At 39.4% G+C, this 18,483-nt stretch overlaps 1 protein-coding gene across 1 annotated transcript in view; it reads right to left on the bottom strand.

The window, feature by feature from the left end:
* Window positions 1–18,483, bottom strand: part of CSTF3 (cleavage stimulation factor subunit 3) — a 43,761-nt gene that overhangs the window by 14,348 nt on the left and 10,930 nt on the right. Inside the window, exon 4 of the mRNA XM_042837209.1 lies at window positions 60–92. Within this exon, the coding sequence (XP_042693143.1) occupies window positions 60–92 (33 nt within the window). The remainder of the gene's footprint in view (window positions 1–59; window positions 93–18,483) is intronic.

Genomic DNA, 18,483 nt, shown 5'->3' with positions numbered 1-18,483 from the left:
GAATCACAAGCTACTTGTTCTTGCTATAGAGTTATATGGCATATATTAATAGGACTCACCTTTTCCACTTTGTCATAATTTTTTGCTTTAATCTACAGGGAAGCAGAAAAAAACAAATCACTTAGAAACTATTTTAGAATAGCGGGAATATATTCTGCATACATTATTAAGCATTCCAGTTTGGCTGGCAAAACTAATTAATCTCTATCTTGCAAAAACACAATTAAGAATATAAAAACCATGTAACTAGCTTGGCTTTTTCAAAAAGTTCTTATATTTAATTTTCGACATCCATCAGGCCAAAACCCAGGTCTGAGTAGGCAAAGCTGCTTTCCTGTGCCCAGGTGTGGACACTCAGACACAACCCCTTATTTTGAGGAACTTTGTTGTCTTAAGTGCATGTACTAACTTAGGTACCAAAGCCTCCAGAACAAGATTTAGTAAATCTCCATTAAAATACCATATTTACTAAAGTCAGAGGTTAACTCATTTTATATTTGAGCCCTTATTTCTCCAAGTGAACTCCAATACATCAAAGCCCTCACATCTGAGCACTCAGGCAGCAGACACCAACAGGGCACAGGCTGAGACAGCCTCCCATCCTCCTGCGCCGTGGGATTAAGCTATTGTACCACCTCGGTATGACTGGCATTTTAAAGCACAAGAGAATTTGTAACTGGAGCTTTAGGAAACATGGCCTACAGTCAATCTCTGCCACACAGCACAGCCCAGCACACAGCTTGCCTGGGCTGATGCCTCCTCGGCTTCTCTGCTCTCTTGCTGGTGCCCTGGCTCCCCAGGCTCCTCTGCACTGTTCCCAACATCTCTCACTCTTGAACAAGATCAATTAAAAATGAAGGGGTTAAAGAGATTTTTGCTGACCTTGTGCCAGCAGCACTTTCAAACCAGAGCAGCATCTTGTCTGGGTTTGAATGATATCACCAAGCCCGAGTTTGCAGGGATTTAAACCTCATTACCTCACACAGGTTTCACATTCTTTTTCTGCAAACTATTTGGCAGGGAAGTAGCTGATTATAGCAGTGACAGACTGCAGAGACGCTGCTGCTCTGCAGTAGCATGACTTGAAGCCAGCAGGGCTGGGCAGTACTGCTGGGCATGCCACAGCCTCACGTGCTGAGCTAATGGGCAGCCACGTACAGGCACACGTCCCAATTCTGCCTTCTCACGGCTTGTTGTGAGGACAGCACCGTGCTTCAGACTGATCTCAGCAACTGTAAGGCACTGGATAAGCACAGAGCAACCCCACTCAATTGTTTACCAAAGCATTTTATTGGTGTGTGGCAGCACTGTCACTGAGCACCACAAGACGGAGCAGAAGGAGCACCTACCAACCAGATCACATGTGCATCCGAAGAATGGACTTTCACCTCAAGACCTTGGAAATACTTTGCTAAGAAAAAAAATCAGTATTCTTTACCTGCGTGTAACTCAAAGAACAAAGCATTCTCTACATGAGTTACCTGACACATGAAAAGCTGCTGTCCACGCTTGGACTCCAAGCCAGCATTACATATCTGTTACTCATTTCCAACATCTAATCCACAGAAGTGGTTTGATACCAGTATCTGAAAATTCAGCTCGCTAGTGAGATCTTAGCACCAATGAAGTGAGGAGGTTGGATATTAACATTTAAATAAATAAAAAGCAAAGCAAGAGCAACATTTGCCAAATCAGAGTGCATCCCACTGGCTCTCCCAGCAAGCCGCAGGGCTGAGGGCAGGGCAGCTTCCTCTCCCGAAGGGCTTTGGTGGGGTTTCCAACTCAGCCAACATCCTGCTGACCTGGCACAGGGACACCTGAGGTGGGGTAAGCACAGCACCACGGGGCTTTCCCATTACACATACAGGAACAGGCAGTGATTGAACGCAGGGCAGTGTTAAAGGACTGACACTAATGCAATTCCATCCCTAAGTACAAACAGAACGGAGTGAACAATATGTCTCTACGACAGACTGTCCTCTGAAAAAGTCATTTTAAATGTGACAGTCCAACAGAAAGCTTAAGTCACCGCTGTATCAGCTCTGTACAAGATGAATTCATAACAACAGTCAGATTTCTTCATAGAACACACCCTGTACTTCCCAATAATGAACTTCATCAGCTTTCAAGGGGAAAATTCAATCTGTAAATGACATCACACTTCACTATTTTGAGTAGACTTATGAAGACGTAGGTACCATGTAAAGCTAAGGGAAGCAGGATACTTTAGTCATCTCGAGACTTAGAACTATTCGCAGTTGTCTACCACCACACAGTACATGACCAAAATGCTTGCTGGTTTTATTTTACCTTCTTAATGTTTCCTGGCTTTCACCAAACTCCTAAGAAATTTAGGTCAGCACATGGTCCTTACAGGTCAGCACAGCTTCTGCCACGACACTCTTTTCTAGAGACCTTGGGCTATTTCTGTATTTTGAATCCCTGTCCTTTTTCAGTGACTATTCTCTGAAGAAATAATTGATATTCTTAAGCAGAAGAGGCAATGTTCATTTGCAGCTGCTCTCCCTGCAGTGCAGTGGGCCTTTTCCCCCAGCTGCCCTACCTGTCTCCCAGGCACTGTTCTCCCTGGCTTTGGCAGCTTCCTGGGAATTGTGGCCCGAAGAGAAGCTCCAGGTGCAGCTGGCAGAGGGCACAAGCTAGTGAGGGGGGAACACCAGGGCAGCACCAGCACTGGCTTCCCTGGGACATCCTTCACGCTGACCAGTATTTCTAATGCTATTTCCTAAGGTCAGGTTTTATTACAATACCACACGTACAACACCTTTAATGCTTTCTTTGTTTTAAGAACACATACACGTTTCAGCAGAGAAAATTAAAACCAGAGCATCCACGTATTTATTCACACTAGGTAATGTGTTATTAAAAAGTTAATATCGAAAGGGAAAATCAGACTATGCCAAACTCAGCATAACTGAACCCGTGCGTGCCAAACATTTGTCCTTTTCTTTCCTTTTAAATAATCTACTATCAAACCTGGTGAGATGTAATCTATTTGTATCAAGTAATAATTATTAATTAATAAAATACATGCAGGTACATTTGCACCCATTTCCAAGAGACGTTTGGGGCTGGCTGGAGAGGTGCTCTCACTACATTTGCAGAATAAGTACTGTTAGGAACAGTGCACACTGTTCACACTACTCAGAGTGCCTCAAACAAATGCAGGATGACTTTGAAAGTATTTTTTTGAAATGTGGTGTAGCACAATTACATGGTTGTGTGCCTCAATTCCAAAATCTGTCACAGAATGAGATTCTAAAAGTTCCTTACAATTATTCTATGTCAGAAGCCTCCAGCTGCTACTACAAGGGTTATATCTAGAGCTTCCTCAGTCGTGGCATTGCATCAAACCTTAAAAGCTGTCTCTGCTAGATATGTCAAAATTCGGAAGTATCCTCACAAGATGCCATCATCAGTGTAAAGCAAAAGAAGTACCATTTTGCAACCTGCTTTCTCATCACAACTACCTTCTGGGTTTCACAGCTGTTTTCACAGGGTTATCACATACACTATCATGCGTCTGTACTTCTATTCAAATCTGCCTTGAATTTTCTCAGAGTATTTAAGAATAAATCATCCGTACAGAATATTGTTTATGCCAATGAACAAAACCTTTATCTCTTTTAATCCAGCTATCAGTTAATACCCCCACAGGCATTGAAAATCCTTTTTCCAAATCTGGGAACAGAAAGCAGACGTCACAGAATCACAGAACGGTTAAGGCTGGAAGGGACCTCTTGAGACCAGCTGTCCTGCTCAGCAGGGACACCCCGAGCAGGTTGCCCAGACCACGTCCAGATGGCTTCTGAATATCTCTAAATAGAGATTTAGAGATTTTAGTTCACACCTTGGTGCAGTTTCAATTTCCACATACAGACAAATCTTCAGAACTACTGCTTGCCTCTGCCTCCTTACAAAAAATAACAGCCTCTTGGTTCTGCAGAGAGGCACCCTGTTCATGTTAATCATGGACAACTCTGGGGTACCACTGCCAAAAAACAGCCAGAGGCTGCACAGGAAAATACTGCATCAAAACCAACCTTAAAACAAAATTCTGAGCATAACTGCATTACATGATTTTTCTAGTAGGAGAACAGTACTGAATTACAGTCACCAATTTACTCAGCACCTCATTTCTGATGCCACATATATTTTTCTTTTCTCAATCTGGGTTAGAAAAATGAAGCAGCAATTTCTCACGTGTATTTTCTCTTTCTTATCACCTGTTTCATTCTACAGCTACGTCTTCTCATTTTGATTCTTCGCGTCTTAATGCCTTTTTAGAACACTTTTCATTCCTTCAAGACCTGAGCAAACTCAACCTGTATTCTTAACTGCACTGTTGTTTTCCTTCTTGATGAACTCATTCCCATTGCAGCAAATTTTTCTTATAGAGTAGCGTAATTCCAGCAAAGTGCAGAAACTGGCATTTAGAACTCATGATGATGAACACATCACACAGAAAAAAGACAATTTCAGTTATCTGTCACTTGACTGCCCTACAGAACTGACATTTTACAACGGCACACATAGAAGGTGGGGTTGAACAAGAAGCGCTGCATCTCTTTTACCTGTTAGTGCTGGCTCAGTCTATTGAGTGTTTTCTTTCCAGTATGGGTTTTATTTTATTAATCTATTTCCTCAAATTCATCAATGCAAAATCATTAAGAAGTTTCCTCTAGTAGCTTGGGTACGACAGCTGTGCTGAACAGAACTTGGTACTGGTATATAATCACAGCTATGCTTCCCCAGTCACTTCTCCTGTTTAGGCTCATTATTTAGCATAAGCATTTCTTACAAGCCTATTTAAAAACCAACAGACCATGCAAGCTGTCTAACAGACACCTTCTTCTGTTAGCAGTCACGAAGCTGCAAACAAGAATTCCCCACCACGAGAAAGACTGGTCTACATTACCACTACAGTTACTTTAAGATTTCCAAGAGAAACTTTGATTCTCAATTCCTTCTTGTTCAGCCAATTTTCTCCCCTTCTCCTTATCATCTTTTGCATTTAGCAGCTTCACATGGTTGTTCTGTGATCCTGCCTGTTGCAGTCAGGTGAAGTTACTGAGTATCATCCATATCACTGTGTTCTAAAAGCTGCCCATAAAACCCCAAAGCCTGCTGACATATGTCTTAACTAGCAGAGTCAAGACCTCACGTCTGCATCAGTAAGATGTGTTTCATACTATCTGCTCAGCAACACTCAAGAAAACAAAGACTTGCCTTAGATGTTTCAGTAACAGCAGCTAACTTTATGCTTTTAATCAAGATAACGTGAGCCATTCCACTATTCTTTCCTAGTTGGGTCTGTATTTTACTGTACAACTCGTCTTCATATATGATAATTTTCAAGCATTACCCAGTCTTTGGTATCTTCTCCAAATATCATTACACTTCTTTATTTAAGATTTGCCTGTTACCACACTTGAAATTAACTGCGTGAAGTAACTTACAAATGCTAAGCATCCTATTATCCACTCCTTTGTAGCCATATTCAAATTCACACTGAGACTCTCAATATGTCTGCAATTTCTTTAAGAAAAAGTCAATTTTAAACATGGCTTAGGGCTTTTAATTTAGTCTTTAATTTCACACTCACTTTAAAGCCATAGTAGAAAACATCAGCGCGCAGGCCTGCAAACTGCCTTCCTGACTCTTCCTATGTATTTTAGCTCACTTCTTCTCATCTCTACTTCTCACTGCCTTTTGTATTTCACAGAAGCAGTGGGAAGCATTTTCAGATGGTTGACATGAACAGATTATCAATCTCCTAATAATGATTAAGCTATTCACAGAGCAGCAGTGCTTTTGTAACCTAGTTTGAATTTCACAAATTCGTGGGGCTCAATGATGCAACGTCCCAAGATAAAGACCGGATGTCTTATATGTTGGGTGGATCACTGAAGTTGTAAAGTTGAATTAAAATGTAAGCATAAAACAAACATATTTGGCCCACAGACCCCCTAGTTTCTAACCTCAGGTAAATGATACCAAATATCCACCTCAACTGCATACCAAGAATGAAGAGTCCCTCAGCACTGGCAATGGAACCCATTCCTCCAGTGCTTTCCTTGGCTAGTTTATGGAGGTAACAGGGCACCAGCAACTTATTCAAGGTTTCCAAACTGAGCAGCATACACACAGTCTGCCATCACCCCTAGCGATGCACTAACCCAGCAACACAAAGTTTCCTGCAAAAGACCTTAAAAGCAACTCAGTGATCAGACTGCTGCAAAAGATTACTTAAGGGATATGTGAACCATCCCTCCCCGGCAGAAATAATACAAAAAGCCAGTTGTTTCATCACAGATCTCACACAGAAAGCTCTGAGATCTATCTTAAGACCCTTGATTTAAAATCTTTTACTTGCTTTTGACTACTATTGGAAATAAGCGTTCAGAACTGCAGTGCACAGCACACCAAAAAAAGCAGCTCCTGTTTTGATTGTGGTACCCTCAAAATCTCACAGGCAAGGTAAGAAAGCAAAGTCTGTAAGAAAGAGGCATTTTCTACACAGTTTGATGACATAATAGCGGGTAAAAAAAGGCAATTTAAGGGGACAGCCCGATCCTTATTAGTTGATTTTTTGTTATATTCATTGCATGCCTACAGACAGTTCTGATGCATTCATTTCAAATACACTTGCAAAAAAGTTTAACAACTGCAATTATTTCCTAATTGTATTACAGATTATTTATCGAATGAAGTTAAAATAATCCTCATTTTTATATGGAAGGTTTTAATACCCTTCTATCCATTCACTAAGATACATTCAGCTGAAAAAGTTAGAATTTCAGAGAGGCCTTATTTTTTGAAAGACTTTTAAAAATATATATGTGTACTTAAAAAAAAAACAACAAACAACAAAAAAACATACATAAGGGAGTAGTTACTTCATACAATTTCTATGCTGAGTGTGAAAAGGGCCAATATTCCAAATGATCAAATCTTAGGAACAGAAAGAACTGCTACTCGCTTGAAGTGGTCAAATTCATTCAGAGACTATGCATTAATTTATTAGCATGGAGGTGATCTAGACAAGGCTCTGGCCAAATTAAATGTAATGCAACCAAACAAGTTTGGAAAAGAAACAAAAGTTTCTCAAACAGGAAAAAGTGGTACTAGAAGATGTGATGTAAAGCAATGCAGTGTAATCTTCTGATGGCTGCGATGGCACAAGAGCAGCCTGGCCTGTCAGCAGAGGACAAATTGTTCCTAATGTTGTCTCCACAGCTGGAACACAGAGTAATTTTAATAATTTGTTGCAAAAATGACCTGAAGACAAAGGTTGTTAAGAGCAGGAGGTTGGTGCCGAGACTCTAAAGATGCCTGTGGGCTCTACTTGACCACCAAAGACAACTGTCATCACAGGAAAATAAGCACTGGAAATGATCAAGTTAATATTGGAGAATAATGAGCACACACAAGTAAAGCACTGCATTTACCCTCTGAACTTGCAGTTGACAAGACCTGCATTACATTACACGATAAATTGGAAACAAGTGCATTTATCTGCTACGTTGCAAGCGCTGTAAAGAAGGGAGAATGGTTCAGATCCTGGCATTGCTGCAGATTTCCTAAGAAATAGAGCAGAAACATTTCTGTCAGTCATTTACTGAACTGGGAAAATAACTGGCCTCAAAAATGTAAGATGAACCTGCTGGCTGAGCTGTTTCTTGTTCTATAGCAGTGAAACTTCCCAACTGAAGGGAATCAACCTGTTTTTCTAACACAGGCAGCTGCCTTGATCAAAATCCTTCATACATCTTTTACAAACAGAAGGAATTTCTGTACTTTTTCCTTCCTGAGAATACATACAGTTACACAAAAGTTACATCCACAGTGTTAAGAAAGGGAATGACTATAATTGAAAAGTCAACTAATTATCATGCTGCTTAGAACTCAACGCTTTTCCAGTGTATCTATGCTCTCTCTTCACTTAAACTCAGTGCTATGAAACTTTTCAAGTGGCTTCCCTTCTCCCTCCCTTTCAAGCTTCAGCTTGACTCCTTCAAAGGTTAAAGCTAAGCCTGCAAGGCTTTATCTAAAGGAAGTCACACTACTCATGAAACGGAGAGACCACAGTATATGTGCATCTACTTCAAACTAAAGAAAGCTGATATTAGGGCTTAGATACTTCCTAAGCTACCTTGCACTTGGATAATTGACTGGAGGAGTAGATTTGAGTGGAGGAAAAGCTCAAATTGGAAAAGAAAAAAAAACCCAACAGATTAGACATTCCCACTCTTCAGAAATGAAAGGTGACATTTCCACTGCAAGTTGGTTTTTTGGTTTGTTTGTTATACAGATTTTAAACTTTGCAGATCAAATTCAAAATAACTTACACCTTCTCTAAGGGATTTTTTAAAAACAGCCCATGCTGTTTTAAGATCAAAGCCTATTTAAGCCAATTGTATGTAACTGTCTTTACAGATTCACTGAACTGCTCCTACTTGATATTCATCAGTACCGGATTAGCAGAGAGAGGGGCTGCTCAGATTTCGACTTCAACCAAGTGACAACGTAATGTTCTAACAGTCATTTAACCTACAGCTAGGTAGGTGCATTTACAGTTTATTTCATGAGAAAGATGAAATGTAAAAGACCATTAAAAAGCAACACAGACACTTGTGGCCCACAAGTCTGGCAAAACAGACAGATAAAATACAACTGACATCACAGCTTCCACCTATCGCTCCCCATTTCAAATCACAGAAAACAAACACCAGATGTCAGTGACATATATTCAAGCTAAATATGCTGCCCACACAAGAACTGAATGAAACACCTTCTAAGGTATTTCAAATTCAAACTTGATGGCAAGTTTAAATGATGTAATCTGTAGTTTGCCCATAATCAAGAACAACATACATCTTTTACATATTTCACAAACAGGCACAAGCATTAATCTATATTTTTACAGAGAATCCAATTAAAACACATAATCAGTTCAGATGATACAAAATCTTTGCTGAGGGAAGCTGAAGGGCTTGTCTGACAGCAAGCCAACAACTTTTGAATGTAAGGCTACCTAACACCAGAAAAATTGCATTATTCAGCTTACAGAACACTTCAGTGTGTCCTGATCCAGATTCAGATCCAGATCTGAAAGGAATATTTGCAGAGATAAATGGTTGGACTTAAATAAGAAAGGTTATTCTTGGCTCCTAGGATAGAACAAAAACCTGCTTACTGATCAGCAAAGTAGGTGCTGCTTTTATGTACACCAGTACAGAACAAAGAAATACAAGCACCCAGGGAGCCCTCTGAAGTTTCCTATCAGTAACGAAATGTTTGATATTAATCACCTATTCTTTGTTGTTTTTCACAATGAAAAATTGGGTTGCTTCCACACCCTGACACCAAGGGGTCCATACAGACCTGGACGAAGCTGCTGTTTGAAACAGAAGAAACAGTTTGATATTTCTACCCCTCAAATCGAGCAGACAGGCGCACTGTTATATTGACAAAGACTAGATAGAAGAATAACAAATGCTTTCAGGTCAGATTTGCATTAAAGAATGCAAAACATCTGCCAGTTTCAAGCACTGAATTAAAAAATAGTAGATAGAATGTCATTTGACTTCTTCCATCTAATTTAGAGATGCACAGCTTAAATAAAACCATGGTATTTCTCCTTTGTTTTATTTGGCTGGTTTAAACTGAGATGGCAAGAGTGGCATCTGATCTCACCTAAGCATAACGAACAGGAACACCAAACCACCATCATCTGTAGAAGTGACATGTAATTAACACAATAGCTTAAGCAGTCACCCTTATCACTGGCAGAAAATACTTGGCTAAGTGAAATACGGGGCACCTCGATGAAAACGTAAGGTAAAAAGGTCTATTGAGAAGATAGAGCTCAAAGCCAGGCACGGTTCTAAAGAGAAGGTGGTGAATTTCCTCTCGCTCAAACCTTAGTGTCAGAGGAAGATGGCAGTTGCACTTATTTTTGGTGTAAATATTGTGGTGATGCAGCATTTAAAAAAAAAGTCTGGAGACTTGGTAACACGGTGAAGCAGCACCATGGGATGCCTGCGGGTCAGCTGACATGAGCAGAAAACTTACATAACTGAAAATCAAAAATCATGATCTAGTCAGCTTTTAGCAACTCTGCCAGCCTGTGAGAAAAACAAACCACAGCTATAGTGCTGAATTCAAGCAGCTTGTGCACCTCAACAATCCTGTATGTTGGAGGAGCGGAAACACTCGGTATTAGCAACGAAATCATAGAATATTAAGGTTGGAAAGACCACTGAAATTATCTGGTCCAACCATCAGCCCATGACCACAAAGATCACGTTAGTGCAATGCCCACCCTTTTCTTGGAAACTTCTAGGGATGGATTCCACCACCTCCCCGTGCAGTCTGTTCCAATAGCTCACCACTCTGAGAGGAAATTTCTCCTAATATCCAACCTGAATCTCCTTGGTGCATCTTGAGGCCATTGCCTCTTTTCCTACTGCTGATACCTGGGAGAAGAGGCGACCCCCACGTCACTACAATCTCCCTTCAGGCAGTCAGAGAGGGGCTGAAGGTCTCTCCTGAGCCTCCTCTTCTCCACACTGCACAACCTCAGCAACCTTGGCTGCTCCTCATAAAACCTGTGTTTCAACTGCGAAGCTTTTGCAGAAATGACAGACTGACAACAATCCATCATACAGGTTTACGGTAACAATTCAGCAGTGCAGTCTTCCTTTGATTCAGATCAGTAAAAATAACCAAGCTAGGTTGATTTAGAAATACTTGTGTTTTTCTCATTTCTAAATTAAAAAAAAAAAAACACCAAACAACTACAGACTGATTGTATTTCTAGAACTTCTGCAAATGAGAAATAAATTCACAGAACATCTTCCTGGTGAGAAAACAGAATTTAAAGAACATCAAGAAAACTAAGACAAGAGAAACTTACCTCCATCTGCTCTTAGTGCAAGAAAAATACTTCTGCTCAATTAAACTGCCCATCAACTTCAATGTCCCACACTACATCCTTTTTAATAACCATTGCTAACACAGAAAGAGCACGTGGCATCATTTTAAAATACTAACGTACTCAGATTTACAAGAAATGCAAAGCACAAAGCAGCATTTAGTTATGGCTAAATAAGAAAGAAAATTTCAACCTTCATCAGCAAATGCTACCACCAGTTTCTTGCTCACGTTTACCATCACTGGAATTCTATCAAGGGCAAATACAGTGGAATACTCTATGATTTCAAACAACTACTTACACTGCTCATCTCACGTACTGCTGTGTTGCATTTCAGTGGATAAGCTTACTAACAGCATTTCATAGTATCCCCCTGAGGAACACTGGCCAGTGGGCAGCAATAACCAACACTTACCAGGACCTCAATGCCTTTTTTTTTTTTTGGAAGGGACCAGGGACACTCATTTTAACGTGTTTTGGTTTGCATCCTCACATTCTTCCAGTTAACTAGAGACCAAAAGTCACGTGTTGGGAATAGAGTGCATTTCTGTGACAAAAGAGCAGCTGGTAAGGCTGCACATATTTGTACTTCTGAAGGTTTACACCAATATAAGTGCTGCCCATTTGAAACTTTACATTCTTTTGTACAAACTGTACTTCTCATCAGTTTTTATACAACTTGCAGAGAGTAACTAAACTTCAGGGATCTCAGGATAAGTTTAAACTTTGAGGAAAATTTAAACTGAATCCTGAGCCATTTGTACAACACACTGCATAGCACAGGCTGCTAACTGTGCACCTATTACAAATACAGTGTAATCAGTCTCACCAGCAGCCGCACAGATGCAAAAGCATAATTAAATGATGTTAAGAGCACTAGATTCCTTCTGCAATATCGAGGATGTAGCACGGTTTGTCAGAGATTAGTTTTGGAATTAAAAAATAAATTGAAAAAAAAATCATGGAAGTTACAGAAAATTTGAAAATATTACAAATATATTATTCTATTTCTGCGGAGTCTTCCCACCACCTCCCCCACCCCCACCCCACCGTTCTGACCCATCAAAAACAGCAAGTAGAAGCTTGCTTCTTAAATTCAAAACATCTCAATTGTCCAATGACAGCTTCTTCATAAGGATTCTTGGGACTTCCTTGTCACCTGAAGGGTGCACTGTAAGGGCACACTGCGGGACACTTCCTATTGCAGTAAGAGACAGAGCTCACAATTTTCACAGCTAATACACTTCTATCTCTCCTCACGGAAAACATACCAAGATGTTTTTTTGATGAACAGGGAGAGGAAAAGGAAGAATAATACTCAGCTGCAATTTCAAGACCAGAAAAGTAAAGCAGGAAAACTAGCTCCATTTTTCCCACCAATTCACATGCTGCACCAAGCCACGTTGTTGCACTCAATGTCTGCAATTGTACAAAAAATTGACTTCTCAAATTCTAAATATATTCAACCTCAAGATTACACAGAAATCATTTTTCTAAGTAGTATGAGCAGCTATACGTTTTTCAATAACCTAAGAAACCTGTAGCCAATCTGCACTGACCTGCTCATTCACTCAGCTCTCTGTCCAGTATGTTTTAAAAGAACAGGAGCAGTGCTTACAGAACCATGCATTACAAACTCACAGAACAGTTTCAGTTGGAAGTGCCTTCTGGAAGTCACCCGTTCCGACCTCCAAATTCTAACCCTGAATCCACCCACAACCTATACTTTGTTTTAATTTAGCCAGAACAACCAAAATAATCCCATTTTTGAAAACGAGTTCTAAATATTGACTTTGACAGTTGCTTCAGTTTTGCTTGGTTTGTTTGCTTTTTTTTTGAAATACCAAGTATGCTTTTTTGATGACTTCTGACCCATCAGTTAATAAATCAATGTATGCACACACTGGGGACCAAACTCTCAATAGAAGCCATAGGGATACAGAAAATGAGAGAAGCCAAACGCATTTGTTTCCTCCCTTTCATATAGCCTGAAAGCTGATCTGACAGGAATGGTAACACTGTTAAACTAGGACAAGTCAGTTACCAATTCAAAGCCAATTTGAAATCATTCTGGAAAAAAATAAATTGAAATATGCACACCCTTAGCTCCTCAGTGGCAGGGAGAGGACGGAGAAGAAACAGTTCACTAGTATTGGTTTCCTTCTATGCTTAATTAAATTCTTAATTTAAATGAGAATGGGAAGCCTTACATACACTATAAAATGCCACCAACAATTTATTACGCATTTTATTCCCTATACATCGGAAAAATAGGGGAAAAAGATTGATGAATGTTTGTTCTTTGACAAGGCATCTCCCTTCTTCTTCAGGAAAAGGGAACAAAGACTGAGCTGCAGCTGAGTTGTCCTTCCTGTTAGGTCACGCCACAAAAATTTAACACATACTTAGCTTTACATACAAAATGCAGCTTTGCTGAGCACAGCGAAGGTAGTCCTCCTGCTAACTTCAGCACGTTTGTTGCAGTCTGGATCCAGAAAGTACTACATTACATAACGAGACAAGTCATCTTTCTACTTCAAATGCATGACTTCAAAAGTGTTTGAAAAATGAAATAATCAGTCAGCATGTTTTTCAGTAAGTTTGTTCCGCTGTGCTCACAGATTAACATTTCAAAGCATCTACTGGTTCTTTCTGGTTTTCCTGGTTATTTCTTGTTTTCTACTTCACAAGCTAATGCAAACCTTAGGGGATATGAACAGAGCAAACTGTTCCCACTAGAAAGTTTTACGTAGTCATATTATAGGAACCAAACAAGGTGAGATGGCTGACCCATCGTCCTATGACTGAACTTTTAAAATCAGCTGATCCAGAGGAAAGCTTGAATGAATTCATAATGTTAAAGCCTATACAAATTAGATATACCTGTAAGCTCCATAACTGTCTTGCTGAAACACAGCAAAGGTGAAAGCATAAATAAAATCACCACAATCCCCCAGCAACTCTAGCTTTCCTCCCCATGAATGCTTTCAGTCTGGCTGCCTGTCCACAAAGCCTCTGGTTACAGGATCTGCTAAAACACATTTCTTAATTTGTGAGCATAACATGTGCTCACTGGAACTCATGAAAACCAGTATTAGCATGTGGGTCAGAGGGCTTTACCACAATTACTTCCAAGAGAACGGACCTAAAGCCTGATACAATGCTCACACTTCAGGTTAGAAGTGGGTCCTTTGGTGCAGTCACATAACTAATTGCATTAAGACTTCTGTAACAGTATTACTGAGAGCTGTCCACAAACTAAATAGGAGCATCTTTCTACTCAAAATGCCTACCCTCAAATTGAGATATTTCCAACAGCATAGTTCCAATGATCTCTGCAAATGTTCCCATGCTTTTATGAACATCTGTTATTACAAAATTACAGTTCAGCCTCAATACGAATCAGATTCTGATCACTTTTTCTTACATGTCGGTAATTGCATGTACATGATGTGCAAAAAAAAACAACAAGAAAGCTTGAATGCTTTCTGTGCAATGGTAGTCACGTACCAATGCATGCTGTGCACATTTCTTCTCACTTCTGAATTCTTTTATGTAAGTAAGGATAAACATCAAAGCTCACCAAAGTATTGGCTACACAACATTTTGTTGCAGAATTCCAAATTAATTACTGGACATATAACACAAACTATCAGGGACAAAAAAGGATACTGTAAGGAGGAAAAAAAAAACAGTGCAACACATACTAACAGCAAACAGGAATGTGGGAATTAATGACTTGCCTTCACAGAAGTTGACAGTTAACAGAAGCCACTACATTTCACTACAGCAGTGACTCAAAGCCCTTTCACAGTCTGCAAAGATATTCTGGAACAAATAAAAGTCAAGCACTATTTTACGCCTCAGCATTATGAGATCAGGTTTAACAGAAGGTGTTCTCACAGCCACTGGGCTTCTCAAAATCTCTCGACAGAACAGGGAATTCAACCAGCTGACTGCTGGAAGAGATGCAAGAAGGAATGCAAACTCATGACAGACTACTTCAAATTATACCTCCTTCATCAAGTAAGATGAAAATAACCAACCTGTAGCTAACACAGGATCCACAGGAAAGCTCTGTATTTACTGTAGGTTCTTTCAGGTAGACATAAGGAAACAGCTGAAGTTTGCCCCTGACCTGACACACATACTTCCCCCACAGCCCAAAAACACGAGTGGAAGGATAAGCACGACCTCAAAAAAAAAAAAAAGCACAATAAAAAACAGTTTTCACTGTCTTCAATACAGTTGAAAGTGAGATTTCAAAAGTGTTGTGAAAGTGTTTTATACGGCTAGTATTTCTGATCAGAATGTTTCTGTCACCCCACCTTGAAAGAATATGACAGAACAGGAAGCAGTCCAGGTTTATTCATGTGAGAACAGCAACGCACTATATATACAAGAGAGTTCAGGCATCTCTTCATCAGGTTTCGCTCCCACTTCAGAAATTAAAACTAACTCTTCCCCCATGATGTTATTTTTATGATTGAACAAACATTTAAATAAAAATTCACTACTATTGTACCACACATAATCTGAAACTACAAATATCAACTATGTGCATAACTTTGATATTCCATCACTTGTAGGACCACGGCAACTATGCAAGGTATACATGTCTGTAATTACATGTTGAATAGAAAAGACAGAAAAGCAGCTGCATGTAATTTCTAGTGCAAGTCTACAATAATCACACAGACAGAACAACATTTATTAACAGGAATGGAACAAGTCCACAGATGGATAAGAAAAGAGCATAAATACAGTTGCAAAAAAGTCTCAGACTGAAGTAGTCAAGAACATGCCATATGGATGCTTGTACAGAGCACTGTACAACAGTTGCTCAGAATTGGAAGTTCACTATAAGGAACGTAGCAAAATAGTGGAGGTGGGGAGGGGTAGCAGGGTTTATAATGCGGATATCTTCCATTAAGAAGTTCACAAAGACTGGCTGGGGACATACACAATCTTTCCAAGTGAAGTACCACTAAACAATCTCAGCCAAGAAGTCTATTTTACTTTGACTTCTGATCACTCCAACTTCATCCTGACAGACGTCAGTTCCCATTTGACCCCAAGGAGAAGTATATTGATATGCATAAGTAATAACATTTGTTCTGAACTTGGAAACAAATTAAAGCAAAATGGGGGAAGAAAATGCTTTGAAGAAACACAAACATTTTAAACAAAAACAATCATTTTTCTAAAAGGTTTTATTTGCATTTTTCATATACAAGTATGTTAAATGATACATTCTGACTAGTATCCACACCAGTGTGAGTTACATGAATTAAAGATACTGATGTATTGCATTTGATGAAATGCAAAACAAATCAACCCTAAGCCTTGGTCCCACCATCTGAAACATTGTACAGCATCTTGTTTTCTTACTGAGACATCTAAAATTCAAAATGTTCGTATCAGATAGAAGTTATCTGAACAAGTGTATCTAGTTTCATTTCTTTAGAACATGCAGTAACACAGGAGGCTTATTTGAAAAAAATTGCAGAACAAAAAATACATATCAACAGCCAAACACTTGACATGCATGCTACTAGTGTCGTATTTATTGTTTCTAGTTTTGGGGGGTATTTATATATATCACAACTGTTTCGTGCTTCTGATTTTTTAAATCTTTAATTATAGCAACCTTTCAACATCTACTAACAGCAGTTCCAAGTGACCGGGATATAATAAGGTATGTTCAACAACAGAAAAGGTAAGAAGGTGTGGTGTGAACTGGCCTGAAGCATTCAGCACAATTACAGATTAAAGTTTGCACATAACCTGACAGAACTAAAAACTCATGGAAAGCATTGCAAATATATGAACATGGTTTAACAAGTGTGCTTTGAAAGATTTGTGATTGCACAAGGAAAACTAGCGGTAAAAAAGGCAACAGTGTCAAATGTTTGTTGTGGAACTACTGAAATACCTACACCACCAGTGAAGTGAAAGTGAAAGGCATTATCAGATCTTTCTGCATCTAAAAGATGGGTCAAACAGTCAAAGAGACAGAAGAAACAGTAATAGACAGTTGGGCCTACAGAATCATAGGGTGTATTACAACAGAATTTATTATTTTTTACATTTGTGCAGCACCTTTTAGCCAGATGCCAAAAGCACTTTAATCATTTAAAATAAGCCTCACAACAACCCTGTGAGGTAGGTAGGTATGAGTGTTTTAATCATGGTAAAACCAGTTCAATAACTTACCCAGGAAGTCAGAGCAAATCAGCAGAGCAGGCTAGCATCCAGATCATGTGATCTATGAACTTAACATTATGGCACATATGGGAGACTTATGTGACCCTTCTTATAACTGTGAAAGAGGCACTGAGATGTGAATTGATTCGAGTTTTTTGAAAGTAGGTTTTTATGGAAAAGGTATCAAGAGAAAAAACATGCTCTGAACTAAAGAAAACAGCCTCAGTATCAAGAGTAACATTACTGCTCTAATTCCTCCATTTTAGGAGATGCTAAATACAGTAGCAAGCTAACTACTCCTACTTGCTGACTTGGTTTAATCCACTAAAACAAACTACTCTCACAAGAATTACATGCTATGACCTCACAACACTGTGAGCTGGCAGACTTTTTATCCAATTCAACTATTTCTGATATTTAAGTAAGCAGATGCAGGACACAGAAGTGTTAAGAACCAGTCTCAGGATCAAAATTTCTTTTTGACCACTTCCAACTTTAATGTAACCCCTCTTAGCACACCGTCAAGGCACGCCCTCCCCAGTTCATCTCCAAGTTTGACTGACTGCCAAACAGTCATGGGAGAGAACGGAGTATTTCAGTCAGTGCTTGGCGTATAAAATGGAAACACAAGGTATTCAGTTACTTCAGCGAGGTCTGCACATCAATGGCAATAAGTCAGATGACATACTAAGTGCTGAGTACTGCTTTACAACCTATTTCACTAGGAAACCAAGCCATATGGAGAAAGAAAGCAGTGAGTATCACTGTCATAAAAAGTAGTAACCACAGCAGTAAGGTCTGCACTTAAAAGTTTTGTATTACATAATAAACTAGCATATGCAAGACAAGGTTTTGTTCATGTAGCTCATGATTTCTATCCCAAGACTGGAAGCAACTAAAGCATTCCTCAAGATAGGCAAAGGGAAATTTGGAGATTTATGCAAATGTTATGAAGAACATATGCTAAAGGCTAAGTCTTTTTTCACAAGGCCACAACCGTAACCTTCACCCTACCTCATCTCCCAGTAATAGAACATCACCATGTCGGATATTTATCTCAGACTTAGGTATTCAGTAGACAAAACTCTCCAGTTAAAGACAACATGCCAGGAAACAGCTCCCACTTTCCTCTCTCCTTTTCTCTGTGACGCAAAGAGGAAACAAGTTATCGTGTTAAAGAGGAAAGCGATACGCTTGTTTTGACATCAGGAAAGATGCAGCTCACAGATAACTGAAGATTTAGCAATTTCCAGATTTAAATACCCACAAAAGTAAAAGCAAATCAAAAGCAAGGCTAAGCAAAGATCCACCACAAGTTT

The sequence above is a fragment of the Centrocercus urophasianus genome, unplaced genomic scaffold (genome assembly GCF_019232065.1).
Source record: "Centrocercus urophasianus isolate 14NV4802_14NV808 unplaced genomic scaffold, USGS_Curo_1.0 seq_7, whole genome shotgun sequence".
NCBI lineage: Eukaryota > Metazoa > Chordata > Aves > Galliformes > Phasianidae > Centrocercus > Centrocercus urophasianus.
Note: the sequence above shows the minus strand (reverse complement) of the source record. Positions and strands in the feature narration are given on the sequence as shown.